Here is a 27,907-nt window from a genome sequence, read left to right as displayed (position 1 = left end):
GCTTTGCAATAGCTTTACCGCGGCAGTCCCCGAGTGCCACACGTCTTTTTAATTTTATTCCAGAAAACTCGCCTCAATAACTTGTTAAAAATTTACTGAGCGTTTGGAAATCTGAGAACTCTCTACGTTTCCAGCTTTTTTCCGTTTCCCAAGACTTTAAACAGTACCGAATGCTTAGTAAGCCGCCATTATATGACATTGAAATTGGAAGATCACCACTATAGTAATGTAAAGCTATTTACCCCAAGAGATACTTCCGACTATTTCCGAAATCACATTTTATGTTCTAGATAAGATTAATGATTTTTGGAAGATTAATAATTTTACTAATGTAAGCCCATTAATGCCAAACTTATTGTAAATATGGGTAGTAAATTTTATTGTAATAAAGAGTTTATTCATTATGATATATTTCCTCTAGGTAAATAAATAGACGAAACGGTGAATTAATATTTTTAATATTTTGGATTTTAAGACATCAAAGGCTAAATAATAAACGAACTTATTGCTAGGGTTCGTGTTAGCATCGTCGTCAGGTTTGAGTCCCGTGAGCTCACCTACTAGTTACGGTTACGCTGGAATAGCCGCTCCAGGCTACCAGCTCAGGTATAAAAAAAAAAAAGAATGCATATATTCACATATTAATCTTTTAAAAACAAAACAGCGAAATAGGCTGTCTACTGAATAAATCACTGGTCTATTACATGCACAACGACTCTAATACAGCTAATTGTTATGATTTTGAAATTAATTCGACGATGACTGCAGCTATGGCCAAACAATATTGATATAAAAAATAATTATTCTTAAATATTATTGTTATAAATTAGTTCGTAAGTTTTTTTTTTCAACAAATAAACGAATTCGATTGAATATTGTATATTTTTTGACAAATACCGATTTTGGGTACAAAATAGTACAAATATACCGATTTTAGCTGGCAAGTCTACCGATTTCGCTCTATGACGTTCAAGAAGACTGGTGTTTTTACTTTTTAAAATACATACAAAGTGTTCGTATTATTAACTATGTCCATTTTACACGATGATTTTACCATTATTTGAATTTTGGAACTTATAAGCTAAAACATCAATAATATTGCGAATCTAAAATCAATAAGAACATTAAAAACCATCTATTTATCGAAATATCGTTAGTAGGTATCGTATTATATCGTTTTTTATTCTTGCATCCCTGATTCGGAAACAGATGAGATTGACAGATTAAATGAGAAATGATTGAAAAGTCAGTTTGCGTTTGTGATCACTGGAATTTGTTGTGTAGTTGTTTATTAAAATTAGATCAAGACTAGATCGTCTGAGCGTGTGTTAATTTCGCAATTAAGTGCGCAATGGAGAGAGAAGATAATGATCGCCTAGTTTTATTCAACGAACTAGCAAACTCGTTGAGGGAACGTGTATTCTTCGCAGCCAGAGATGGGATGTCTCTGACTCTTTACGCTTTGCTGTATGAAAAGAAAACTGATGAAATTGATGACTTATTAAACAATGTGAGTTTTCAAAATATTTTTTGCGTTCCAATTCAAGGACATTCCAAATTCGTATCCGTATCTTGAGAAATTGCTAATGTCACCGTCTAATTTCCAACAAAAAGTCACGTTATCATTCTATTTTTATCGTACAAATCAGACGGTGATTTACCTTTTGCGTTTTAGATGAAACGAGCGCGTTATTAATTTTTTAAACGCCTCTTGCGATTATACTCATTCGCGACAAGGACTATTTCAATGGTACAATTCAAACTCGCCATGTTAGCTGTCGCAAAATGCACCCGAATATGAGGGTCAAGCTTATTGATCAGATAAAAAAAAAACATTAGATGCTTAAATCTATACTCAGGCAATGAAATTGTGTAATAAAATCTTACCAGCAAACAAGGTACTGGTAGGTCCTGTTGGATGATTTTAGAGATAGGTATCACTAAAATAAAAATATAAAATACTAATATTAAAATACAAGCATTAATTGTTGCATAATTTATGATTCTCTGATCTTCTGAAAATACAAAGTCATTGGCACTTAAGGTCTAGGTCATCTGGATCATGAGAATATCATTAATGCCAGACTAGCCACTGCCTGCCTGAACTTCTCAAGAAAATGTAAAATATAAATTATCAACATCTTAACATTGTTGTTTTTTTAACATCTCCAGAATAGGTTATTGACATGTCAAGTACCTCAAATTTTTTATATTATCATATTTGCCATTTCTTACTAAGTGCTACTAAGTGCTAACATTTTTTATTGTTTGTGATAATTTTAAACCATTTAATGAAATAAGAGTTTTTAGATTATGAAATTTTATTTTGTTTCAAATAAATGAAAGTAATTTCTCAATCACTTCTAGCATTTTACTTAAGTGTTCTTTATATCCTGTGATTGATCCAGGATGAACATAGGTAGATACGGGCAGATATCATTGACATTACAAGATAGGATGCATATTGGGGCCTAGTACTTCACTGTTGATCAGAGTATCTGAAAAAAAATATTAAAATTAATTAGACCAATGCCATTAACAATGTGAACACAATTTTATCATTTAATAAAACACAATCAAAACTATTTTTGTGGCTTAATCATTTTATTATCATTATGTTATTGCTGAAGTTTTGAAAGCTTTAGTTTTGTAATATTGTATAGTATTGTAATGTTGTATACTGAACAATTACGTCAATTTTAAAATGTTGATGAGTAATATCTTAGTAGTCTGTAACCACAAAAACTGTACAGTATTTGGAATATCGAAACTAATACTAAAAAAATTGCTAAATTAAACCATAAAAATAGATCTAATTATAAACAAAGAGAATATTATATATTACACAATAGTATGTTCATAAAGGATTTATTGAGTTGGATTAACCCAAATAGGTTTAAGGGGTTGGCCTCGTAAATAATTGTAAACTGTGTGTATCTATTCCATGTATATATTCAGATCCACTTGTAGATCAATTGTTAATAATCGTCCAACTGCATATGCTTATGAACCTTTATACATAATATATATTTAATACGAGGAATAGGTTTGTATTGCAATGAAATTTAGATTCTTCTTGCCCTTATAACCACAATGTGGAGTCAGTGCAGCATGTCTTCTTTTCCCATTCAGGCCTATCATACGTCTGCACTAACAACTTCATTCGCATATTCTCTGTCAAATATTCCATTCAGGTTTTTTAAGAAATTTCCTCCTCACATTGCTATTTATTTCTGTACCTCGGGTGTTTCTGGCCTGTTTTAATGAAATTAAGATAATTATGCTAAATTGTTCCATTCATTATTTACATACACTTATGGACTATCCACTCTTAGATATGGGCTACTGCCTGTTCTTCGTTTCCCAGTTTGGCACTGGGCATAACAAGTTGATCATTAGTTTTCAATAAGGTCAAAATGTCTGACCATATTGTGACACGCCTGTCAGCATCTGTAGTCTTATGCTCAGTGGTGGATGTTTGTAGTTTGATGAAGATTATGAACTCAGAGAATCTGAATGATAACAAAACAACAAGTCTTTTATTGTGTAACCTTTCTAAATAATAAAACATCTCAGATTAATTAAATAAGTGCCTTCAAAATACCTTGGTAAATATTTAATAAGAACATGTTTTAGAACATAGAAGTGGAGTAACAATATTATTTAGGAAATAGTAGAGGTGTCAAATCTTGAAATTGCAACACCTATATGATTCAGTGTGTCCACAATGTGCCCAATCTAAACAAAAATGAGATAACTAAAAATTAAAAAATATTTATAGGATGTATGCAGCGATGGAGTTAAATGCACACCCCTCATCACGGCAGCTAGACATGGGCGAGAGGGTGCAGTCAGAATTTTATTGGAGAAGTTCAGACCACCGGTCTGTTTAGAAACTGAAGGGACAGTTAAGTTTGATGAATATGTAATCGAGGGTGAGTGAAATTTTAATGTCCAGTTTCAAAATTTTATTTTCTTATGTTGCGAAGGATTTGCTTGTATACCGTTTTTTCTCACTGTGAACAATTGTTGAGAGATTGACACGGGTAGGTCCTAAACTAACTATACATTTTTATTTTATAAGTTCCTAAGTAAGAAACTTCATGAGCGAAATCATGAAACAAATTTAATCCTGGCCATTAATAAGACTAAAACGAAATATTTTGTTCTGTTCAGAAATAAATAAAAGTAAACAAAGAGTTTCCCCCTGTTATTAACAGTTTAATAGGTTATCTGTAACATAATATATTAAAAATTCATTGAAACATAATAGTGTAGCCCAAAACCGTTTTATCGTTATAATTTTTTTAATTCATTGTTCATCTTGTTTACGGCGTCATGAAATCCGGAATTAGGTTCCCGCTTAAACTCCCAGCACTTCCGTAAATAAACAAAGGAATGGCGACAAAGCGAAAAACGATGGAAAGGGCTTTTTTTTTCGCGACAAGAGCGTTGACTTTTCATAACGTACGCACCGCGAGCGCGTGGCGTATTATATTTAGAAATGAGTATGTAAAAGCAATCCGCACAAAGGAATGGAAAACTCTTGAACCATTTCAATGAAGTACTGGCAAAGATCCAAACGGGATTTCTTTCTTTTCCTCACACTTATGATTTAATGTATACGAATTTCGATTTATAACAAACAAACTTACTTTGCATTCAGCTGTCGTCTGTGGCCAACTACGGTCATCAATCGACATAAAAAATGACATTCGGTACATATATAATTTATGTTGTAAATATTACATAGAAAATTACAGCGGACATTTTGAATTTGTTTACGAATTATTCGATATTTTGTCGCGCGAAACGAGATGAATCAACATTATTTTTGGTTAATAAATATTAATGCGCGTGTTAGTGAATTTTCGAAACGTGTATATATTGTGTATTTGAGAGCTTAAATAGTGTTTACGAGTTGAATTTTCCGAGAATTAGATATTATGAATTTAGGGTAATGGCACACAATTCTGCTGTACTCTTTGTACTTTGTACTGGTTAATATTGTACGTTGCTTTTTAAAAGTAATAGAGAGGTGTCATATTATGTCGTTTTGAAATTTTGTTTCTCATTTAAAACTTCGTAAATGAAGTCCGTTAAGCTAAACAATAAATCTTTAACGTTTAAAACAATTCAAATGTTTAGTTTGTTAATAATTTTAGGTCCGTATGTCGTGGCAAATAAACGATAACTCTAATCGATTTAATTAATCGATTTAATAATAACATCGGTGAATCGAATTGATCGCAGCTCGTGTTTCTTTTTTCTTTTTCGAATTTAAAAACAAATGCGGGATTAATTCGCTTTATTGCGTTACACAAATTAAATACTTGCACAGGCTGAATAACAAACAATCTTATTTACGATTGTTTTCATTCGTCTTGTTTTGTGTACTAAGAAAGCATTTGTAAGATGATTCTACGATATCAATATGGAACACGCGTTTTGTTTGCAATGAGTGACCTACGTCAATGCGACCTTGATTCTCATTTTCAGTGTACGTTAGAGGACCTAAGTTCATCATTTTAGACTTGTCCAAATTGAACGTTATTATTGTGAAGGTCACAACATTCTCGATTAAATAGTATAACCAATGTCTCGCTCTTCATATTGCAACGTGTGAATTTGTCTTCGCGGTAATAATGTTTGATGGTGGTGCCTTCCTTCGCGGATTAACATCCTATCACCTACAGTAAAATAATAATAGCTAGCTGGGCCACGTAGGGCACCGGTGACCTGCATGACAGTCAAAGGGTTAAAAAGTAACACTAAAAAGTTTAGTTAATAACGTAGACTGGGTTGATTGGTTAGATAAATTTGACTGGAACAACGTTCATCCTATCACCACCAATCCTCACTTCGAACTGCTTCACGCACATCTTTGCGCTTAATGCGAGTTTTTTAACGTTCACGATAGCGTAAAAGTTAACTCAAATATGTATGGGCTTGGAACGTTTGCCTACGTTTGCCGCTAGGGGCTTTTTCTTTCTTTTTTTTTCCTACCTAAGCTGAGAGCCTTGAGAGGCTATTTCAGCGTAACCTTAACTAGTAGGTGAGCTCACGGGGCTCGAACCTGACGACGTTGCTAACACGAACCCTAGCAAGAGCCGTGCTTCGCAGAATATACCACCGGATCGGAAACGCGACCCACTGAGAAGATCCGGCGAGAAACTCAGTGGGCTGTGTCTGAGGGTAAATTTACTCGTCGAGCCCTTCGTCGCAAGCGACGGGTTCGACGAGAACGATGACCGGTGGTTGAGGTACCTAAAAGCACCGGGGCGACGTCGACTGCTTTCTGTTCTGTCTGCAGGATCGGGAATGTAGTTACCGGCGGCCACGATGAGAGGGTTCTCGTGTCGTGCTGCTTTATCGAAGTGGTCTAGGGGCGCTCTTCCAACTGCAACAAATTTCAGTTAACTTTTACGCTATCGTGAACGTTAAAAAACTCGCACTGAGCCCACTGAACAAGTTATAATAGTGTTCATTCATGGTACGCAAAGATGGTTTTCATTACAAAATTTCCTTATAAATCAGGAGCGACGGCACTATAGTGTGCCTCCGGGGCTGGTCACTTGGCTATCGTGATTTGAGTTAACTTTTACGCTATCGAGAACGTTAAAAAACTCGCACTAAGCACACTGAGCAAGCTATAGTAGTGTTCATTCATGGTACGCAAAGATGGTTTTCATTACAAAATTTCCTTATAAATCAGGAGCGACGGCACTATGGTGTGCCTCGGGGGCTGGTCACTTGGGTATCGTGTTTTGAGTAAACTTTTACGCTATCGAGAACGTTAAAAAACTCGCACTAAGCACACTGAACAAGCAATAATAGTGTTTATTCATTGTGCAAAGATGGTTTTCATTACAAAATTTCCTTATAAATCAGGAGCGACGGCACTATAGTGTGCCTCCGGGGCTGGTCACTTGGCTATCGTGATTTGAGTTAACTTTTACGCTATCGAGAACGTTAAAAAACTCGCACTAAGCACACTGAGCAAGCTATAGTAGTGTTCATTCATGGTATGCAAAGATGGTTTTCATTACAAAATTTCCTTATAAATCAGGAGCGACGGCACTATGGTGTGCCTCGGGGGCTGGTCACTTGGGTATCGTGTTTTGAGTAAACTTTTACGCTATCGAGAACGTTAAAAAACTCGCACTAAGCACACTGAACAAGCAATAATAGTGTTTATTCATTGTGCAAAGATGGTTTTCATTACAAAATTTCCTTATAAATCAGGAGCGACGGCACTATAGTGTGCCTCCGGGGCTGGTCACTTGGCTATCGTGATTTGAGTTAACTTTTACGCTATCGAGAACGTTAAAAAACTCGCACTAAGCACACTGAGCAAGCTATAGTAGTGTTCATTCATGGTACGCAAAGATGGTTTTCATTACAAAATTTCCTTATAAATCAGGAGCGACGGCACTATAGTGTGCCTCCGGGGCTGGTCACTTGGCTATCGTGATTTGAGTTAACTTTTACGCTATCGAGAACGTTAAAAAACTCGCACTAAGCACACTGAGCAAGCTATAGTAGTGTTCATTCATGGTACGCAAAGATGGTTTTCATTACAAAATTTCCTTATAAATCAGGAGCGACGGCACTATGGTGTGCCTCCGGGGCTGGTCACTTGGCTATCGTGAAGCGTCTGGTCAAAGCCGGTGCGGACGTTAACCACGCGACCAGGACGGTCAGCACTCCACTCCGAGCGGCCTGCTTCGAAGGACGCCTGGACATAGTCAAGTATCTGGTCAGACACGGCGCCGACATTCACAAGGCGAACAAATACAACAACACTTGCCTGATGATCGCTGCCTACAAAGGTTATTTGGATGTGGTGAGTACGGTTTTTAGTTATTTTTATAATCTATACTTCTATACTAATATTATAAAGAGGAAAGATTTGTGCGTATTGAATAGGCCCCGAAACTACTGAACCGATTTGAAAAATTCTATCACTGTTTGGAAGTTACACTATTCCCGAGTGATATAGGCTATAAATTTTTTTTGAAAAAAAAAAAAATTGGGATCCTTACTAAAACTCCAATAATCCAAGGTGTAAAAAAATTACCTAAAATATTCTTTACATCGCGTGCCCTGCGAAAATTATTCATGATAGAATAAAATAATATACTACGACTTTGTAGAACACATTATTATTTACAAAAAGTGTCGCGACAGCATATGTCTAACTATTATAGTTATGCCGCAATAAGTGTTCTTTTATTTAAAAAAATAAAACAACGTCAAATATCGTTGAGATTTTTGTTAAAGACCCGTGCGGAGCCGGAGCGGGCCACTAGTCGTAGTATATTAGTATTGTGGGCTTATCCATTCCACGCACACACTTTTAGATACTCATCACTATATAATACTTGTATAATGTATTTATTTAATATAATTATTAATAAACCCAAATTATACATTCATACATATAACCTATCTATTAACATATTATTACTAGTCGAAACTGCCACCACCCTACCTATTTCTGCCGTGAAGCAGTAATGCGTCTCGGTTTGAAGGGTGGGGCAGCCGTTGTAACTATACTTGAGACCTTAGAAATTTTTCAAGGTGGGTGGCGCATTTACGTTGTAGATGTCTATGGGCTCCAGTAACCACTTAGCACCAGGTGGGCTGTGAGCTCGTCCACCCATCTAATCAATAAAAAAAAAGAACTTATATCGAGACTGAACGCACGTCGCTTTTGCATAAAATATATCCTTGTTTTCGAAGCTTTTGCCTCGCTTTTGATAACGCGCTTTCCTTGTGCTTATCGTAATTGTATTGTCGTGTACATTGTCTTCTGTGTGCTACCTATAAACTGAATCTCTTCTGTGCTCGTAACCTTCTATTCTTCATGATTATAATAATATAGACTGTGTTGTATTCTCGTGTGGAATAAGTGTTAATTGTAATAAACATTTATTTAGTGTGAAGGTGTCGTATTTGATTTACTGTCTAAACACCGACGACACCTACCCAGGTACTTACCTCTCCTCCATAATACATCCATAGTATCATCATCATAATCATGGTTCCAAGCCGGTTTCGGCAACGGCGACCAAAATTTTCTGCTTAATAACTTAAAAGCTAATGTCCGCGCCTCTCATCCGCTCTAATATGGCTATGGTAGCCTATCTTGTTCTTAAACGTGCGCAAACAGAAGTTACACGTAAGAACACCACCCACGAAGTTGTTAAAAAATTGTATAAAATATGCAACGGTGGTAAGTTCTAATTGAATCTCGTGTGGACTTTACAACGTGGAAGCTCCTAGTATTGTAACGTGACTGACTTATAGATATAAAATTATGAATGCTTCACAGCAAAAATAGTAGATAGCTTTGGGTGCTATCTTACCTCCTGTATAATTAGGGTTAGTAAATATTTGGGAAGGAAACTATCAGTCATCATGACTAACAGTCAAAGTTCCTCAAACGATTTTTCACTATTCGCGGATTAAAAAAGTGGGACCCATTTCCTATATTCGCAGCTTTATTAGCGCTTTTTAAAACTGCCAAGCAAAAAAAAAATACAAAATTCTTTAAACCTTTGCCTAAACTTGATGATAATATTTACTCGAAATGTTAAAAAACTTTTATTAAATTAATAATTTTTTTATGTACTTTATAATTCCATTGTAAATTACTATTTCATATGAACGGTTTCTGTAATCGCGGCATGGTTACGGTACATAATATGCCACGCGGAAAAATAGCTTTTACTGTATTGAGACTTGGGAAGGAATAAAGATTATAAGAAGGATCTCATAGAATCTTTTGCGAACATTTTGAGGTAATATGGATCGCGTATTCTTTGCATTTCCATATCTGCCTCTAGAACAGTGGATATTACGCAAATGCATATCTATCGCAAGAATATTATTAGTTTTAATCTGAATGAAAATTCACAACATTTCCGTAAAAACATTAATCATAAGTACTTATCGTAATATAAGCAAGCGACTGAGTCTATCAATAGCAGAGTTATTGATCTCTGAACTCCGTGTAGTTCAAGTGCAATATACGTCCAAGTACCTACTCCTTACAACTACACCGTACTATGTATGTAGGTATGTCTGATAACGTGACCTTTCGTAAATTTATTTATATATACATTTGTATATTTTTTTGTATTGTAACATAGACGATGAGTCCACAGCCGTCACAGTCTGATTGGTATCACCTTGAGATATTACATCGAAATTCATTACGTGTTTAATTTCATTGTTTCGTCAGAATTGTATACTAGTATAAAAGGGTAGAATCAACTAAACCCATAGACACGGCCCACTGAGTTTCTCGCCGGATCTTCTCAGTGGGTAGCGTTTCCGATCCGGTGGTAGATTCTGCGAAGCACTGCTCTTGCTAGGGCCAGTGTTAGCAACACTCCGGTTTGAGCCCCGTGAGCTATCAGCATAGGTAGGAAAAAAAAATCAATTAAAGAAATGGCTTGATATGGATTCTTTTCGTAATTATGGTCTCTGTCGATTTAGGTATGTAATGTAAATTTTGGGTCAATAGGTTAAACAAATTATGAGATATGAATGTTTTATTTTTCCCTACCTAATCATTGGTTAAGGGTTGGTAATATTCGTAATAATATCGAGGGGTGAAAGGCTATTTGGTTTAAGCGACATTTTTGCAACTTTACAGGAGAGCCATTTAAAGTTTAAAATTTGCAAAAAATGTCATAAAAAAAAAACTTCAACAATTTTAATGGAGTAAACTTATTGAAGCTCAATTAAAAATATCGAATTGTTGATGGTAATACTAAATAAAACGGACCTTCAATTACAAAGATAAATGTCGCTTATTGAGCGATATGTCGCAAATGACAAGCGTTATGATAGAGCCTACATTTTTATTCCTATTTAATCACGTGTTGGTTTTTACATCTTTTTAACAATTACGACGCAATGTATATATATCAAATCGATCGGTCGGCGCGTTTGGGATGGTATGGGCATGTGATGAGACGAAATGACAATGAGGTTCGTAAGAGAGTTTCAAATATAAATATGGAAGGCTTTAGAGGAAGAGGTAGACCGAAGAAAAATGCATGGATTGCGAAGAACACCACCCACGTTCGTGTCGTGTCGAGTTCGACGAGTACAGTTACCGGGGTTCCTCTGCCTGCTCCTAGTGTCAGAGCTGAAGGTATCTAATGCAGGAGTTATTGGATCTGATGGATCCGTAAGGACGTGACTGATCGTGTATTCCAGGTGCAGTTCTTATTGGACAGCGGTGCGCGCGTCGACGACCGCGCCTTGTGCGGCGCGACCGCTCTGCATTTCGCGGCCGAGTGTGGGCACGCCGCGGTCGTCTGTTCGCTTCTCGATCACGGCGCCAAAATGCTGACCAACGAGAACGGTTAGCGTAATGTTTATTTTTTTTTGCATAGATGGATGGACGAGCTCACGTAAATGCGCCACCCACCTTGAGATATAAGATCTAAGATCTTAGTATAGTTACAGCGGCTGCCCCACCCTTCAAAGCGAAACGCATTACTGCTTCACGGCAGAAATAAGCAGGGTGGTGGTACCTACCCGCGCGGACTCACAAGAGGTCCTGTGAGCTCGTCCATCCATCTAAGCAAATGTAGGGACAGAGAAAGCGACTTTGTTTTATACTATGTAGTGTATAACGTGTCTGTGTCTGAGGGTGCCTCTGGGTATGCCGATGTTACATGAGGCCCAGCGCGTCACTCCCCAAAAGGTGGTCTATGGGTCGAGAGACACGGGGCCGAGTCGCATCACTTCTAGACACGTCACCACCGGTAGACAACCGGTGAACAGGAGACTCGTTGAGGAGGAACTCAGGGCGCCACCACTTACCGCTCTGGGAGACTTACACCAATAAAAGAAACAAATTAAAAATAACAAGTCACACACAGTCACGACATGCAGTGTCGAGTGAGCGAACTGTGAGCGAACTAATTTGTGTATTAAAATAATTATTGATTTCTCCACACTGCGCCACGTACAAACGCTAGATGGCGTTAAATTAAAAAAAAATTAAATGAAATTTTCTGGCGTTACAAGTGATGTGCTGGTACCCTCAGGTATGACGCCGCTGCAGTGTGCCGCCGAGCGCGCGCGGGCTTCGGTGGTCGAGATCCTGGCGGCGAGGCCAGAAGTCACGCGGGCCGAAGCTATCGAAGCTTACGAGCTTTTGGGCGCTTCCTTCGCCAACGACAAGGAATATTACTGTTTGAGGGTCAGTATTTTGATGGCATGAAATAGATTTGTCTGTTTTGCATACGTACAGCGAAGGATGTTTTATAACTACTGTGCAATATAGAGAGAGAGAGAGATTATTGATTCTTTTCCATCTGACGGTTGTCTGGGAGAGATCGTTTTTTGCGATAAGACCGCCAATTGTACTTTTTATTTAATGTTTCGCATTGTTTCTTTTGTTGGTGTACAATAAATAATACTCTCTTTTTCTCTCTCTCTTTTAAAGGATCATTTTAGCAGAGTCGCTTTCGTCTGAAAAGATTTATAGAACAACAAATGAGTGGAGACTTTGTTATTTTTTTGTTTTTGTTTTTCATCAATTAATCATGACAATTCGTTTTGGTCACAGATGGCTTACCAGTATTTGCACCGAGCTATGGCGATGCGGTACGACCCGCGCTACGGCGAGATGTTGAAGCGTCCCAGCACGCCGATACCGGCGTACGATAATTGGAAGGAAACTACGACTTTAGAGGTAATTAAATACATTGCGGCTTTGCTGTGAACGTAGGTGTTGAGGTTCAAAGATATCGTTGGTAAATTCAGTGATTGACTTGAAATAATGGTGGTTTGTAGATGACGGTGATGTTAATTAAACATAAAAAAAATATTAATGCTTATTTGTTATGTACGCAATGTATAGGGTGCAAGTAAAAATCCAGCCAGTTAACGGCTTCGTGTAAGTCGATTGCGGGTTCATAAAACATTAACAGTGTCAATAACAATGAGTTATTGGAGTTTAATAAACTCGTAGTGACATGTTTTCTTTGACAGTCTTCTTCGAAAGGGCTCACACAGGTCTGAATTTATGAATGAATTATTACTTACTGAAACGAAATAGTAAGTGGGCGATATTATATCCCTTACACTGTTTTTAACGTGAAATTTTATTACATCATCATCTCAAACTTTTTCGTGTGTGTGTTGCATGTCGCGTGACGGTCGGCCGCGGAGTAGGGATAAAGTGAAAGGCGCTTGTCAGAGCAGCCAAGGCCAATATGGCGGCGCCTATAGTTAGCAGCAGCTGACTGTGTAGTGTACAGACTATTACTCATTTGTGCCAGTGTTCCACGCTATTTTGTTTGTTTTTGTCAGTGTTTTATTGTAAATGTTGTTTGTCAGAGTTAAATGTCTATTTTCTGGTCGTTCCCTCAATGCTGAGGATCTTGACTGTATGTCAATCTTCTCCACTCGGTCCGGTTCTGCGCCATATGTACCGCTCCCTGTATCTGGCCTCCAGTCACCTCCTTGAGTTGGTCCACCCGTCTAGCTGGCGCTCTTCCTCTAGCGCGCTTCCCCTCCATTTGTCCGAGAATGATGAGTTTCTCCAGGCTGTGCAATAGGGATCGCATTATGTCCTCAAAGAAACTCCGGATCCTTTCTTAGCACGTAGTCAGTAGGCGCTTGGTGACCTTCAGCTCTTGGAGGATGGAGACATTGGTTCTCATAGGTGTCCAAGGAATGCGTAGTAACTTTTTCCAGCACAACATTTCAAAGTCATCGATCTTTTTGCGTTCCTTTTTCCTTTTGTCTATAGTGTGAAAAAAAGTTTCACTTTTACGGTGGTTTCATAAAACCACACAACCCCTTTTTTGTATCTGGGTAATTAAATATATTAATTTTGTATCTTTTTAACGGCACGCAATGTCAGACAAATTTTTTATTAAAATGAAATTTTAAGGTAGTTTTGAAAAAAAAAAAATTTTTATTGTTGCATTACTGGTGGCCTGGTTGTCTTTCCAGTTCCACCAGGACAGGAGTTTTGTATGATAAAGCACTGATCCTTTGTTTTCGCAGGAGGTGGAGCGTCTCCAGGGCGACGCGCACGGGCTGCACATGGAGGGGCTGACGGTGCGCGAGCGCGTGCTGGGCGCGGCGTGCCCGGACCTGCCGCACCCGATCGTGTTCCGCGGCGCCGTGTTCGCGGACGAGGCGCGCTTCGACCGCTGCCTCGCGCTGTGGAGGCACGCGCTGCACCTGCGCCAGCAGAACCAGGTCCGTCCGAGTCGCAACACCTGTTTATAACACGCTTTTTTTTTTTGTAGTTATACTTCTTTAGGCGCTTTATGAAAAATTGATGAGAGTTAAATTATACGATGCGCGCGCACCGTGACACAAAATTAACAGAATGAAGTTGCCCACTAAATCGCTCATTACAATACGACCGACGTAATTTGGCGAGTATGAATATAGCCGCAGGTGAACTTTCCGAACCGTACCGAGAATTACCGAATTTATACGATGTCAAGAAAAGGGATGTCCAATATGCGTGTTTGAGGATGTTGTTTAATCGATTTTTTTTCAAATTGATTAAAATTTAAATATAAAAAAAAGAATTAAATTTAATAAAAATAAAGTATATCTTCTTACTCGCGTACATAAGTACACGCACCCTTTTTTTTATTGCTTAGATGGGTGGAAGAGCTCACAGCCCACCTGGTGTTAAGTGGTTACTGGAGCCCATAAACATGTACAACGTAAATGCGCCACCCACCTTGAGATATAAGCTCTAAGGTCTCACGTATAGTTACAACGGCTGCCCCACCCTTCAAACCGAAACGCATTACTGCTTCACGGCAGAAATAGGCAGGGCGGTGGTGCCTACCCGCGCGGACTCACAAGAGGTCCTACCACCAGTATTTTATTAGCTTCAGATGTATGCATGTATGTATGTTTGTAACGGAATCTGTGAACATGATTTTGATCGCGTTCAAAACGTCGGATTAACTTTAGACTTGGTATATGGTATTATTAAGGACCGAGGACAATTCAATATTAAAAAAATAATTGAAAAAAATTCAATTCAATTAAAAAATGAAAAATAAATAATAGGTTAAAAAAACTAACAAAATACGCTTTTATAGAAAATCCAACTAAAAAATAGGTTGCTTTTCAGAATATTATCAAAATAACCCTATTCATAAAATATTTATAACTACTTATACCATGCATCCCACGCTTTTTTACAATAAAATCATTTTTTCTTACACTATTTTTAATTAAAATTTATTAAAATTTATTTTCTATTTTTTAGTTGGATTTCCTATAAAAGCTTATTTTGTTAGTTTTATTAAAAACTATTATTTATTATTTTATTGCCTTAGTAGGCAGACGAGCATACATACGGCCCTAGCTGGTGAGTGGCGACTGTTACCCAGGGACGTGAGCAATGCCAGGGGCAGAGCCTAGTCGCTGCCCACCGTTTAATACTCTCCACAAGCTTCGCTTGAAAAATGACACGGTATGTCAGCTTGTCATGCCATGTCATCTTGGCTCTGCTCCTGCCATTGCTAAAGTCCATGGGCGACGGTAACCACTTACTATCAGGTGGGCCGTAAGCTCTCGTCTGCCTACAAGAGAGCAATATTTTTTTTTCTGACAACAGACAATATACTGCCATCGTCAATGATATTGTCAGGGGGACGATCACGTTAACGCCACCGAACCATCAAGTTCGAATTAATTCGTTGAACGGAATAATAATGTGTCATATAATAAATATGTTAATATACATAATAATATAATAAGTGTGATGTACAACTTTGTTTTTTTTTTAATTTGTCAGCAGGTGTCAGTCGTAAAGGATTTGCTCAGATTTGCTCAAGTATTCTCGCAGATGATTCACATCGGCATCGAACTGCCACTTGCACAGGTAAATTAAATTATTAAAGTTTAAAAAAAAACAATCAGAAAAAAAAACTTTTTTTTTATATATTATGTATTATGTACAATTTTGCAATCTCTATATAATTGTACAGCGTCTTTGTTTAATGCGAGATAAGAGGATAGGTTGGTAATACTCTGTTTTAATAGGAGATTTTAAATATGCATCCATCTCTTACTTGCACTAAATCAAATTTGGTTACTGCTAACGACAGAGAAGCCTTATCACTAGGGAGATACGGACGAGGCTTGTCAGACCTTGGAGTTCCATGCTTGTGTACCTCCTTATTGAAGGTCCTCGTTCGGAGGGTCTGGTATAACCCCTCGAGGTTACTAGAATAGGTACGAAAGTAAATAAATAATAATTGACGGTAGTATTTCTCTGTGGTGACGTCAGCGCCACCGCTCTGCCGAGCGACCATTATGTTCCGGTCTGATGAATGCGAAAATATTGCTCATTAACAATTAAATTACTAAAAATTCCACGAATAATTCTTTATTTTTATTTTTATTGCGTAGATGGGTGGACGAGCTCAAAGTCAATTTAGTGTTAAGTGGTTACTGGAGCCCATAGAAATTTACAACGTAAATGCGCCACCCACCTTGAGATATAAGTTCTAAGGTCTCAATACTAGTTACAGCGGCTGCCCCACCCCTCAAACCGAAACGCATTATTGCTCCACGGCAGAAATAGGCAGGGTGGTGGTACCTTCCCGCGCGGACTCACAAAAGGTCCTACCACCAGTAATTACGCATATTATAATTTTGCGGGATTGATTTATATTACACGATGTTATTCCTTCACCGTGGAAATCAATCGTGAACATTTGTTGAGTACGTATTTCATTAAAAAAATTGGTACCCGCCTGCGGGATTCGAACACCGGTGCATCGCTTCAACACGAATGCACCGGACGTATTATCCTTTAGGCCACGACGACTTCAAACGTAACACAATTTTATTCGATGTCCATTGCGTGTTCGATCTCGCGTCTCTGGACAGCAGCAGCGCCGTCAACCCGTCAACCCGTCAACGAACTTTTGTTGCAGGTGTGCTACGTATTGGAGGCATGCGCTGAGGAGCTCCGGCGGGGCATGAAGCGTCTCCTGAAGCCGAATCCTCAGCACGACCCGGACTCCTTAGTTGTAAGTCGCGTGTTGCGAGTCTACCAGTTCGCCTTCCATAATCATTGTTTTGTACCCACATTATTTGCAACCATTACGCGTTTATTTACCAGACGTCAATAATGCAGTCGAATAAAAATATATAATAATACTAGCTGATCCGAAAGACTTCGTAGTGCCTCAATCGATATATAAAAGACCTAAGCTTTTGTATAAAATAAACTTAAAACAAACAAAAGGAATCCGTTCGACGGGGGACACATCAAAGGAAAAGGAAGGTTTTACTGACTAACGAACAGCATTTCATTTTTATATATAGATAGATATAGATATGTTATTATTATCAATTCGATTATTCAAAATGCGGTACTAATCTCTCTTAATTGGAACTTCTGGGTCTGCGGAGGGACTTCGGTTCTCTTTGTATTTTGTTTATGTTACGTGGGGATTGCTCTGAGGAATTGTTTGATGATTCCATCATCTCGTTTTTACAATCGCACCGCCCCCCACCGGAGTAGAGTTCATCCATACTACCTAGAGCCACTGCGTTCATACACAGTGCCTTTCTAGAGATATTTTTGCCACGTACCATCCGGCTTTGGAATGAGCCCCCCTCCACGGTGTTTCCCGAGCGCTATGACATGTTCTTCTTCAAACGAGGCTTGTGGAGAGTATTAAGCGGTAGGCAGCGGCTTGACTCTGCTCCTGGCATTGCTGACGTCCATGGGCGACGGTAACCTCTCACTATCAGGTGGGCCGTGTGGTCGTCTGCCTATACGGCAATAATAATAAATAAATCTATATATATCGATAAGATAGTAATGAGTATTATTTTGATTATAATCGGTGTTTGGGCCAAGAGATACTGGTCCACGTCTTGTCTGCTTTTAGTGAGTACCTTCAAGACACGTGCTATGTTTTAGTTATTTAGATGAAATACATAATTACTGTAATGAAACTTGGCAACACTTGTCAGTACTCTGATTGAGGTTTCTGTCATTTCCTTTAGCATGCGACATGTGGCGCGCGAGTAGTTTCTAGAAATTTGTGTGTTCCGTACAATCATCAACAGTCACAGCTCAACGTGACTGGTTCCACTAGTATCAAATGTGTACTTATATAATATAAAATAATTTTAGCAATTATCGCATCACAAAATTATTTAGCTTATTACTCTAAAATTTTTTTTTTAAATGCCACTGTACTCTAACGAGTCAACGGTGCATCTGATGGTAAATGATCACCGTCGTTCACAGACATCTGTTAGAACGCAAGCCAAAGACCCCCCCCCCCCCCCCGCACACCGCTCATCACCTAACGAATGCGCCTGCACTCCCATACGTACTAACACGCGTGTGCCCCCGAACTGTTACCTCACACTATCTGATCTGAAGAGTTTGGCTCGCACCGTCCTCTTGCAGGAGGAGTACGACAGCAACGTGAAGACCGCGCTGTACCTGGTCGCGGTGGCCGGCCGCCTGCTCGAGGACTCTGGGAACTGTGAGGTGAGCGTCACCCATTCTGCAGCTCTACCTGGTGCGAGGTGGTGGCTCCAACCAGACGCCACCTCCCGTTGAATACAAGTACCCTTTGGCACTGGTGGTAGGACCTCTTGTGAGTCCGCACGGGTAGGTACCACAACCCCGCCTCTTTTAGCCGTGAAGCAGTAAAGCGTTTCGGTTTGAAGGGTGGGGCAGCCTTTGTAACTATACTGAGACCTTAGAACTCATATCTCAAGGTGGGTAGCGCATTAACGTTGTACATTTCTATGGGCTCCAGTAACAATTTAACACCAGGTGGGCGCGCCCACCTGTCCTGGTGAAGCTGGAAAGGCCTCCGGGCCACCAGTAATCTTTCAATCATAAAAAAAAAACAGGTGGGCTGTGAGCATGTCCATCCATCTAAGCAATAAAAAAAAAAAGTAATCGGATCACCATTTTATAACGCGAAATATTTGACAGATGCCTCAATCTAACTTGAACGTTTTCAAGATAAGCTCCCATTAATACCGAGCAACTTCACTAGCTCGATGGAAATTTTTCCCTTCGTTGGTAACTAGCAAAGTAAATAAAAAAATATGTATAGTCGGAGCATCAGGGGAAATAACTTTTATTTATTAGACTGGAAACGTTAGATTAATTACCAGTAACTTAAAACGCTTACTTAAAACGCAACGCCACGTTTGGCGGTGGAAGCTTTAGGCAGAACGATTTTAGCCCTTATGTCGCGTTGTATAGAGGTGGTTGTCGCAGGGCACGCGCTCGGCGGCCCGGCGCGCCGTGTTCGCGATGCGCGGCGCCCGCGTGCGCTCGGGGCAGACGCTGCTGCACCTGGCGGCCGACCGGAACACGCCCGTCGACGACTTCCACACCAGCGACGTGTGCCAGTGAGTACCTACGCGACATGTTCAGCTACTAGTAACCTAGTTTTTTTTAGCATGGCAATCGGTGTGGTGTTGCCATTATCGAATAAAAAAAAGGATTGTGTGGTTTTATGAAATTACGGTAAAATTGAAACTTTTTTTCACATTGTAGACTGACAAAAACTGACAAAAAAAAAAACAAAAACTGCAAAAATAGCGTGGAGCACTGACACAAATGAGTAATAGTCTATACACTACACGGTCAGCTGCTGCGAACTCTAGGCGCCGCCATATTGGCCTTGGCTGCTCTGACGAGTGCCTTTCACTTTATCCCTACTCCGCGGCCGACCGTCACGCGACATGCAACACACAGACGAAAAAGTTTGAGACGATGTAATAATTAAAGTTTCACTTTAATAAAAAATTGATTTGTTTGGAATTGCAATGAATTGATGTTTTTTTTGTACAATCTTCTTTTCGATTTTTTCTGTGGATCCCGATTCCGATCCGGTGGTAGATTCTGCTAAACATTGCTCTTACTAGGGCCAATGTTACCAAATTCTCCCAAGTTGAGCCCGTAAGCGCTACCTAACCGCTCGTAGCTGGAATAGGGTAACGGCGAATAGTTAGGTAAAGAAAGAGGCTTAGAGGCTCCTTACTGGCGGTAGGAGCTGTTTACTGGTGGTAGGACCTCTTTACTGGTGGTCCTACCTCTTGTGAGTACCACCACCTGCCTATTTCTGCAGTGAAGCAGTAATGCGCTTCGGTTTGAAGGGCGGGGCAGCCGTTGTAACTATACTGAGACCTTAGAACTTATATTTCAAGGTGGGTGGCGCATTTACGTTGTAGATGTGTTTGGGCTCCAGTAACCACTCCACATCAGGTGGGCTCATCCACCCATCTAAGCAATAAAAAAGGCAGTTGTAATATTTGAATGACGTTCCATTGCTACGTGTCGCCCGCAGGTTTCCGTGCGCGCGCACGTCCCGCCTGCTGCTGGACTGCGGCGCGGACGTGGACGCGGCCGACATGAACCGGCGGACGCCGCTGCACGTCGCCCTCATCTCCTACCAGCTCACGTCAGGTCGGTCCGGTACGAACTCCACCTCCCGGATACGGTGTGACGCTTAGTGCGCGTGTTTTTAACGTTCTCGATAGCGTAAAAGTTAACGCAAATTTGTAGTATAGAGTTGGAACGGTTTTTTTTAAGGAATTTTATGACGTGGTAACTAAGACCTTTAAGTCATGTTTTATTTTAATTTATATTCTTAATTTTATGAAAAACTATAATATGGAGTGAAATGAAATGAAGATGATTAATTTGAGACGTTAATCAACTGGGATGAAATTAAATGAAATGAGATAATAAATTTAGGCAGCGGCTTGACTCTGCCCCTGGCATTGCTGAAATCCATCCACTCACCATCAGGTGGGCTGTATGCTCGTCTGCTTACAAGGGCAATAAATTTTTTTTATATAATCTCGGTAAAATAGTGGACATTTACTGAGATTTTTACAGTAGACTTTTTGGAGGATCTCGAGCGACTTTGTTTCATTTTTCCATATTTGTGCACTTTCACAGATATTAAACAGTTACTAAACCACCGTTATTACACATTTAAATCTGAAGAAACATTAAATAGACAAAATAAAACAAATCACACAACTTCACTCATCGCGTTCCCGCCAAAAAGTCAGTTGGAACGTTTGCCGCTAGGGGCGCTGTTCCAATTCCATACAAATCACACATCGCTCAGACCACAGACTAACGAAATATATAGATAGCAAAAAAAAAATGTTGTTTTTACATTTGTTATTATTATTTGTTAGATGACAGAGAACAGTACAACGAAGCGTTCTGCGGCGTCGTGTGCGAACTGTTGTCCCGAGGAGCCCACGTGGACGCCATGGACCTCGACGGCATCACGCCATTAGTCGCTTCCATAGGAGGTAACCACTGCGCTCCTTCGACCAGAGAGGGCGTATTCTTATTACCTAAGATTTCACATCTGTTGGTAGTAGTAATATTAATAGTACCCTCACATTTTAGTTATAATTGTCGATTTGTAATAAAATTTGATAAATTTAGCTTTATGGTATTTGAAAATTAAACATTTTAGTGTAAACATTATAGATAATAAAATGCAATTCAATATACAGAATATGTATGGCATAAAAGTATCACAAAAAAAAGAAAAGAGGAAAAGTCCCTCCCTACGGCACGTTGTAATAGATGTATGTGGATATAACTCAGGGTGGGTTAGCCTGGGGGTCGGAGGAGGGCGTTTGTCCAGCTCCGGCCCCTATGAGGAGGCAGTCTCCTCCCGGTGATGGTCACGGGGTGACCTAAGGGGGCTGAGACTGCGCCGCACGCTACCGTCACTCTAGCGCGCTGGCACCAGGAGGACGGGACGGCGCGTCGGCGGCTGCGGACTGCGATGCGGTCCGCATTTTCGTCGTCGCTGTCGTCGCCGAACATACTGTGGAAGAGCAACCCGGTCGGCGGTGTATCGCGTTCCGACCCGGCAGGCTGGTTCTGGCCCAGCGGGGTATCCCGGAACACCAGCGGCATCGCCCGGGCGGCCTGAAGGGCCGCCGTACCGCGGAGACTGACGTCGTTGGTCGTCGACTATCGCCTCGACGACCCGTCGGTCGGGCGTTCTCGGGGTGGCGCCGCGTATCTGGTTGTAGTGTTGACCGCGGGAACCCCCCTACTCTGACCGGGTTTTGACCCCGGACGGAGATCGGACGCCGGGTGTAAGAGTGCAGGGGAGTCGTTTAGTGGGTGGGCCCTAAATTCCTTTGGCCCGCGGTCTGCTCTCAACACCTGCAGATCGTTGAGTCTCACATACCCCGCGCGCCCCCTAGGCGCCGGGACCTCGTAGGAGGTTCGGCCCTCGGCCCGGAAAAAAAAAAAAAAAAAAAGGGTGGGTTAGCCTTTAGGCAAGCGATCGGTCGTAAAACTTATGCCAAACTGCTACGCAGCATGAGAAGACGTGCCCTCATATAATGGTGAATTCCTAGTGCAGCATTGGTATGACTTATGCTTGGTATAACAATGACCAGCTCTGAGCTGACTTGGGTCGTTAGAACGTCGCTTCACCCGACAAACATGACATTTACTGGTGGTAGGACTTCTTGGGAGTCCGCACGGGTAGGTACCACCACCCCGCCTATTTCCGCCGTGAAGCAGTAATGCGTTTCGGTTCGAAGGGTGGGGTAGCCGTCGTAACTATACTGAGACCTTAGAACTTATATCTCGAGGTGGGTGGCGCATTTACGTTGTAGATGTCTATGGGCTCCAGTAACCACTTAACATCAGGTGGGCTGTGAGCTCGTCCATCCATCTAAGCAATAAAAAAAAAAAAAATTTACTAGTGGTATGAAGTCTTGTGAGTCCGCACGGGTATGTACCACCGCCCTGCCTATTTCTGCCGCGAAGCAGTAATGCGTTTCGGTTTTGCGATCCTATCTCTGCGCATTGCGCTCTTCTCCATTTCCGTATTCTTCGCCCTGTCTAGACCAATTTAATAGGAACCTGCTAGTACAACTTTAGTTATTCGTTCGAGTATATAATTTACGAATCCTCTCGACAAGCCAGTCTTTTAGTAAATGATAGAGAGATTTCACTGGTATACTCCTCTATGCTCCAACTTAACATATAACCAAGTATCCATTTTTGTTTATTTCTGTTTATGTTTTATGTTTATGTTTATTTCTGCCTTGAAGTAGTAATCCGTTTCGGTTTGAAGGGCGGGGCAGTCGTTGTACTGTTAAAACTGAGACCTTAGAACTTGTTTCTCGAGGTGTATGCATTTACGTTGTAGATGTCTATGGGCTCCAGTAGCCACTTAACACCGCCTTAACATCTGGCAATAAAAAAAAATAAAAAAACAAAGTGTATTCAGTGTGTGTTTGTTTGTTGAACCAGGTCCGGCTGAGAGTCTGGTGCGTTCGGCCCTAAGGCCTCGTCTGTCCTGCATATCGGCTTCGGTGCTCGCCCTACACCGGGTGCGCTACCGACCCTCGCAGGTGCCGCGGGACCTGCACGCCTTCCTCATCATGCACGGCGTCCTGCCCGTCAATTAAAAGACTTGAGAACTTGCACGGAGTTGCCAGCTTCGATAGTAAAATTTTCGATGTTGCCATAGAAAAAATTTAATTTGAATATTTTTTTTATAACTAAAGTTTTATTTTCATTTGTAAATATGTATATATATACAAATTAGTATTGTGTTCAAGTTTTGTTTTATTGTTTATATATATATATGAATATGTAACGCGTTGTGCGTGTCCGAAACGTGGCTCAAATTATTTTGGTTTATTATATAATTTTTGTATTATAATATAAGTATTTGCTGTTAGATTTCTTATCTAATAGAAGAAATGTTACGCGTTAGAAATATATCAATAGAAAGTTAATAAATAAGCTCTGAAACTGTATATTTCAGAATCGCAGTATTTATCGACTAAATCGATTTGTGATTTCTATATATCGAGGGTTGAAACAATATTTTGTTTAAGTGGCATTTGTGCAAATCTGCACGAGAGCCATTTAAAGTATCCAGTATCATAATAAAAAAAAAAACTTCTTCAACTATTTGAATGAAGTAAACTGAAGTTCAATAAAAAACATCGACTTGTTGATGCTAATATCAAATTAAACACACCTTGAATTACAAAGGTATATGTCGCGTATTAAGCGTATTACCGCTTAAAACAAATATCATTTCACCCGTCGATACATAATAGACTTACTGATAAATAAAAGTATCATTTGGTATTAAGAGAACCTATCTCAATTGAATCTCTGTGATTGCTCGCTATTTTGTGGTAAGAGAATGAATGCAATATCAAATTTTGCGTCAAACCTCTGCTTTTTATGAAAAGATTAAAACTATACTCTAAAATAAATTAAGTATATAATTGTTTGACAAATGGGTTTAGTATTGTTTCAGTTGACCGAAAAGAATGTCTGTCGTCTGCGTGAAGAGATACTGTGTAGATTGTAGCGTTGTCTTTTAGAAAACATTGTAATTAGCGCTCCTACAGTCCAGAGGCAAGATCTTTTATCGAATCTCCTTGCGCAATATCAGACCTGTAATCTTAGGAAGGTATTGGTAATTTGCACAGCGCGTTTATCGCAATAGATGGCGACACTGATGTCTCTCTAGCGCCCTCACAGAAAAATACCCTCAAAAGGCGGTGTCTCCTTGCTATCACAACGAAAGTGAACAAAGAATCCACAGCTTAGTGCATTCTGATCTTGGATTCAATTGAGAGGTATTAAAACAAAAAAAAAACGATTTATAAGGTTTTTTTTAACTGGTCACACTGATTTTTCGCTCTTTAAGATGGCAACACTCAACGTCGCGATGGCCACGGTTGATCTCTGTACGCAACGAACGCAGAGCGTCTGATGCTTGAATCTGAAAATAATTGAGAAAAAAATAAAAAATACTACATACAATGGTATGTCAATTAAATTCTAGTATTAGTATTGACAGTTATTTGCATAAGTAGGTACGTGTCGATTATTAAAAAATTGAATTCATTATTTTTATTCAATACTAAAAGTGTCGATATATTTATTTATAAATAAGCAAAACCATTATCGAATCGATAATAATATTATTGTGATAATAATAAAAATGGTATTTTTTCTTCTTTTTTTAAGCGCGTGAAGATATCTCCGTTTTATTTTTGATAAGTTGCCAATAAAAATGACATTATTTTCGCGGTTACAAAATATCGTTGTGGAAATAATCAATAATATAATCTATAATGACTTATAATATTACAATTTGAACGCACGAATGTGAAAAAAAAACCATTCTAAGTTCGTAGTAAGTAAGTAAAGAGTTCATGCTAAGTTAATGTACTTGTCGTTTTAGTGAGTTCCTATTTAGAAACCAGGGCAGCTGGCTGACCCTCCATTGCTCGCTCGAGACGGTAGAGATTGCGTTCCATTGCGGCTTACCAATTAAACATATTTTGTGTCGAAAATTGTTTTTGCTTCGAAATTAAAATCGATTTTTTTTTAACAAAAACACGCATTTCGTATCTTCGTAGAACTCTAGAGCAATAGTATTGTCGTTAATAAAAAACGGTGCGCGTGTAGCTTGGTGCACGTGAATGAAGTGAAACTTCTTTTTCAAAGTGTAGTATTGTGGCTTTCTTCATTTTTCATCCTTAAATCAGTTTGTTCTTGTAATAGGGATTGCTGTGTATAAGAGATGCGACATTATCAACATTTATATTATATATATTTTAAATTATAGACAGAAAAATAAATAAATATATGTATATTATACATTTTTTAAAATTATCAAAATTTTGGACGCTACTCGTTGCTAACGCTCCCGCTGGCCTGTAACAGGTATACTACGCGCATGCGTTCGAGTGCCACGCATTCACTCTCGCTCTGTCTCTTTCTATTCCATGGTAGCGTTAACCGTTTAACGCAACCTTGTTGGAAGTCGCATTAGAAGTTTCACTTCAATTAATTGACAATAAAAAAAAGCGAGCTAGATCCGTAATGTTAGGTTTAATTATGTCCGACTCATAACCGAAGGAATTATTATATAAGAGACAAGCTGGCCCGGTAAACGTTGGTTTAGCATATCAATGATTTTTAGGAAAGATAAATAACCTAGATACCGACTGCAGCGCCATCTGCCGGGCTGAATTGTAAATCTAAACTTTTCTCGAATCCACCTGAAGGTGCCCAGATGAATTTCATTAAAATCGGTCCAACCGTTTAGAAGAAGTTCAGTGACAAACACGCACAGAAGAAATAGATATATATAAAGATGTAGATTTACTTTTGTTAACATCGCTGCGCCGGATTCGTCTTTTAAATTGACATTATCAATGACATTTGCTCACGGTAGCGTGATCTCATTTTACGTTATAGTTGTCTTAGTACAAATTATACAGTTTTAGCTATGGAAACAGTGGAATGTTCGTTTTTTTTTTATTATATAGCAGCCCGTTGTCTCATTGTTTATTGACATCGTTATTGCCAGGCTCAACTAAATACCTGTATCCGTTCGAGGGCGCGAACTCGTGAATCCTATTTAGCATCTTGATGTTATGTTTTTGATGTCCTTTGATGCTATAATGTCTAGTCAAATTTGTTCTTTTTGAATGTTCCTTGTACTGTGTCCCGATTTTTTCTTGTTTGTATATCTATATACTATATATCTTGGGACGGGTAAATAAGTTTTACGTAGCGTTTTTATATAGTGTTTTATGATTAATTCACAAGGTGGTTTACCGAGCACTTGTAATGTGCCGATCTGATTAGCATTATTAAATTTACTTTTGCGGCTTCATATTAATTAATTGGGCTTTTTTTTTCCTACCTATTCACTGGTAGTCTAAGGGGCTATTACAGCTACGCGCGGACCAGTAGCTCACGGGCTCAATCTGATAGAATTTGCTAACACTAGCCCTAGCAAGAGCAGTGATTGGCAGAATCTACCACCGGATCGGAATCGCGAGCTATTGAGAAAATCCGGCGTGAAACTCATTGAGCTTGGGTTATGATCGCTAGCTACGAAATCATGAAAAAATTTCAAAACGTACTGTGAACACGAGATGACACCGTAAAAGTTAATTTAAAAATGCCAAATCTAAAAAGCGGCTTGCTTTCATTCGATTACTGTGGTTAGTAAAATATGAATGAAGTATAAAAATAATAATAGTAAGTTCAGTATCAATCACACCTCGTGATGTCATACGTGGCTAATCGTGTATTAGTGTATGATCTGTTGAAAGCTCGGCTCGAACAATATGGATTTTTGTTCAGACGAGCTTCGTAAAGCTTAAGCCGATATTTAGAAAAAAGAAAAGAAAAAAAAATCTCGTTCCCTATTGTATTTAAAATAACGTATTCGTCATGATGCGCTATCGATTTTAATATGAAATGTTTGAAAAATATTCATGTCGTTTGTAGATCAAATGATGCCAATACTCTTAACGTAATTATATAAAATATCGATAGATTATGAATAAGAGTAGCATCTCTACAGTAGACTTAGAGGCTTTGTAGTCAAAAAAAAAAAATGCTTCTGTGATTACTATGTAAACATATTAGATGTATTGTAATTGAAAAAAAAACTTGACTGTAACGAATAATAAAAAAGTTTTAAATTATTTAGAGGTTTTATTTTGTCAATGTATTTCGATAACAATACTGTTACGAGTAACGCCATCTGTTGTCAAATAGCAATAACAGATATCGAAACACCTAGCTTGCAGAATATTTAAAGGCTAGAGGTAAGTACCATATTGTACAGGGGACAAGTAAAAGGGTCTGCCTGTAAACAGCAAGTTATTGCTGGAAGAGTCGCCGAAATAGGAAATGGAAATTTATGAATATAGCAGGTTTAAGCTGAATGAAGTCTTCTGGATCACAGTGAGGTCTGATTGTTTATGGTGCTGTTTTTAAAATCTCCACTTACTACTGTGGCGTCACCGTTCTTGTTTTTTTTTTTCGAGCCGG

The 27,907-nt window shown here is 39.2% G+C and overlaps 1 protein-coding gene and 1 long non-coding RNA gene across 6 annotated transcripts; one reads left to right on the top strand and one right to left on the bottom strand.

Moving 5' to 3' along the window:
• Nucleotides 1-989: 989 nt before the first annotated feature.
• On the top strand, nucleotides 990-27,558 carry LOC101738320 (protein fem-1 homolog B). 5 transcript variants are annotated; one of them, XM_012696562.4, is made up of 14 exons: nucleotides 990-1,510; nucleotides 3,782-3,935; nucleotides 7,602-7,846; nucleotides 11,236-11,383; nucleotides 12,075-12,229; nucleotides 12,599-12,724; nucleotides 14,047-14,244; nucleotides 15,815-15,901; nucleotides 16,962-17,057; nucleotides 18,431-18,541; nucleotides 19,289-19,422; nucleotides 20,364-20,491; nucleotides 21,229-21,348; nucleotides 23,330-27,558. In XM_012696562.4, exons 1-14 carry the CDS (start codon nucleotides 1,352-1,354, stop codon nucleotides 23,485-23,487), a joined length of 2,019 nt encoding a protein of 672 aa, XP_012552016.2. In that variant the 5' UTR covers nucleotides 990-1,351; the 3' UTR covers nucleotides 23,488-27,558. The 5 variants fall into 5 exon arrangements, with proteins under 5 accessions (XP_012552016.2, XP_012552017.2, XP_012552020.2 ...); XM_012696563.4 differs by having other exon boundaries at nucleotides 1,101-1,510; nucleotides 15,818-15,901; XM_012696566.4 differs by having other exon boundaries at nucleotides 1,105-1,510; nucleotides 15,818-15,901; nucleotides 18,458-18,541.
• On the bottom strand, nucleotides 2,304-5,070 carry LOC105842599 (uncharacterized). Its single transcript, XR_001140180.4, has 4 exons — nucleotides 4,656-5,070; nucleotides 3,605-3,738; nucleotides 3,313-3,512; nucleotides 2,304-2,498 (listed from the first exon to the last, which is right to left on the bottom strand). It is a non-coding gene; the product is annotated as an uncharacterized LOC105842599 (long non-coding RNA).
• Nucleotides 27,559-27,907: the final 349 nt, after the last annotated feature.

The sequence above is a fragment of the Bombyx mori genome, chromosome 19, assembly GCF_030269925.1.
Source record: "Bombyx mori chromosome 19, ASM3026992v2".
NCBI lineage: Eukaryota > Metazoa > Arthropoda > Insecta > Lepidoptera > Bombycidae > Bombyx > Bombyx mori.
The sequence above is the reverse complement of the archived record's forward strand: the minus strand, read 5'-3'. Positions and strand labels throughout refer to the sequence as shown.